The sequence below is a fragment of the Panthera tigris genome, chromosome X (assembly GCF_018350195.1).
Source record: "Panthera tigris isolate Pti1 chromosome X, P.tigris_Pti1_mat1.1, whole genome shotgun sequence".
Classification (NCBI taxonomy): domain Eukaryota; kingdom Metazoa; phylum Chordata; class Mammalia; order Carnivora; family Felidae; genus Panthera; species Panthera tigris.
The window spans coordinates 49,796,903-49,799,122 of NC_056677.1; the positions used below are offsets into that span (position 1 = coordinate 49,796,903).

At 57.9% G+C, this 2,220-nt stretch overlaps 1 protein-coding gene across 1 annotated transcript; it reads right to left on the minus strand.

The window, feature by feature from the left end:
• On the minus strand, positions 1-1,782 carry LOC122235365 (Y-box-binding protein 3-like). Its single transcript, XM_042974462.1, has one exon. It carries the CDS (start codon positions 1,601-1,603, stop codon positions 488-490), a length of 1,116 nt encoding a protein of 371 aa, XP_042830396.1. The 5' UTR covers positions 1,604-1,782; the 3' UTR covers positions 1-487.
• Positions 1,783-2,220: the final 438 nt, after the last annotated feature.

Genomic DNA, 2,220 nt, shown 5'->3' on the forward strand with positions numbered 1-2,220 from the left:
TAAAAGCAACATGAAATGATTTATTGAAAAAATGACCATTCAGGCAATATCACACAGCGAGGTAAGATAATATTCAATATCAGATCATCTTTGTTTTTCTATTAAAAATAAAAGTAATTTTTGTTAGTCCATCAACTAATTCCCCTGGTGACACAGAATAATAGCTGTGGTCCTGGTCAGATCTTTTAAAAGAATAAATTCAGAGGTGTGTGCATGAGTATGACATGGTGTGTGTGTGTGTGTGTGTGTGTGTGTGTGTGTGTGTGCAGAAATTACCAACACAGATGGTAAGAGGGAATTCAGAAATATATAGATCTTGTAGTTTATCCTCAAACCTTGGGGAAGAGGCATGTATTTTTCTCAGGGCACAAATCTAACAGTCAAGGTGGATGTTTGGGCTGTGTTGCTTTAAAGGGCATCATCTCCTCAAGGGGGCATCCCCTGCCGCCCAGGCCAGGGAGTCCCCAGGGAAGGAGCCAGGCTGTTGTTACTTGGCCTGGGTGGCAGAGGGGACATCAGCGACCAAGGTGTCCTCCTCCTCAGCGGCGCTGTTCTTCTTGGCCACAGCAACCGAAGCGGGTGTTTCCGCAGGGCCCTTCCCGGTCTTGCCTTCTCCTCCCACGTTGACCTGGCCCTGGGCACCGGGCACCTGCTGCGGGCGGTGGCGTGGGTTGTTGGGGCGGCGGGATCCGTAGCGTGGTGGGTGCTTCTGCTTCGGGCCTCTGGCGTCGCGCCCGCTTTCCTTGTCTTCCGCCTCCAGCTCCTCAGAAATGCCTGCTGAGGGTCTTGGACCAGGAGTGATGCCTCGAGCCCTAGGGCGACTCAGCAGGTAGCTGGGGCCGGGCCCCCGCCGAGGGGCGCACTCGGGCCTTGAGGCTGGGGTGGACGCGGGCAGGTGGGCAGGCCGCGGGCCGCTGGTGGGAGCGAGGATCGAAGGGCCGCGAGACAGGGCTGAGGCCCTGCGGGAGGGCGGAAAGCGCTGCAGCCTTTGGTCTTGGGGTCCACCGGGCAGGCGGCGCCTCTGGCCCTGGGCCTTCGTGAAGCCTTCGCCACTGGCCTCACCTTCGTCGACGTCGTCCTCAGTGCCCCTGGGACCGTGCAAGGGTGGCCCGCGGCGGCGGATGTAGAAGCCCCTGCGGAAGCGGGGGCGGTTGGCAGCGTAGCGACTGCCTTGCACTGGGGTACCCGCTGGCCCGGTCACGTTAGCGGCCTGGGTGCCCCGCTCGCCCTGCACCACATCAAACTCAACCGTCTCGCCGTCGCCCACGCTGCGTTGGTACTTGTGAGGGTTGTTCCGGGTGATGGCCGTCTGGTGAACGAACACATCTTCCTGGGTATCATGCCTGCTGATGAAACCGTACCCGTTCTTCACGTTAAACCACTTGACGGAGCCTCGCACCCTCTTGGCGATGACCTTTTTGGGCACCTTTCCCTTGGCGCCTGCTGCCGCGGTGGTCTTGGGGATCACGTCTCCGCCGAGGTTGCCAGCCACTGGGGCCCGGGGAAGATCTCCACCTCCCAAGGAAACTAGGAGTTTCTGCGCGGCTTGAGGGGGTACTGAGGCGGTCACCTCTGTGCGGGTGACCTCTCCCACCTCACTCATGAGGCCGTCCTTGCTCTCCTTTCTCTGAGAACTTGAGGGAAATCTGGTCCTCGGCGATTGGGGGTGGGGTGGGGGTGGGGAGGGGCTAGGTCTGGAGGCAGGAGCCTCACTTTGGAAGGGTCGGTCGGGGCCAAGGACTCTCTGGCTTCACTCTGAGACTCTTGGAAAGGCCTACATCGTCTCCTGGGGCAACAGGACGCGGACCAAACAGTGGCTGCCGCGGGTGGTGACGTCTCAATGGGGGTCACCCACTAGGAGAAGGCAGTTGGGCTGGGGGGCGGGGCAGATGTGCTCTGCCTTGTGCTCCAGGTGCCTCTTGGTCCCTCATGGAGAGGGGGCTCATTTGAAGCTCTAGGCAGTGGTCTTCTTGAAGACCCTCTTGCTTGCTTGAGTGGATGTGAAGAGACGACCCACTTTCCATCTCTCTCCCTTGGTTGGAGATATTCCCAACCTTCTTAAGGGCACTCTCCAAATACTCCCACAAAACCCTGGTCCTCTTCCAACTCCTTGTGTGTTCTATATGTGGGTGAGGCATTTTGTGTAAAGGTGGGACAAAATGGCAACCACATGAAATTAAGACCCAATCAAAGAAGCCCACTGTGGGTTGTTTCTTTTCT

Coding starts and splice junctions, on each gene's coding strand:
- LOC122235365 (XM_042974462.1), bottom strand. CDS start 1,603: ATGAGTGAGGTGGGAGAGGTCACCCGCACAGAGGTGACCGCCTCAGTA.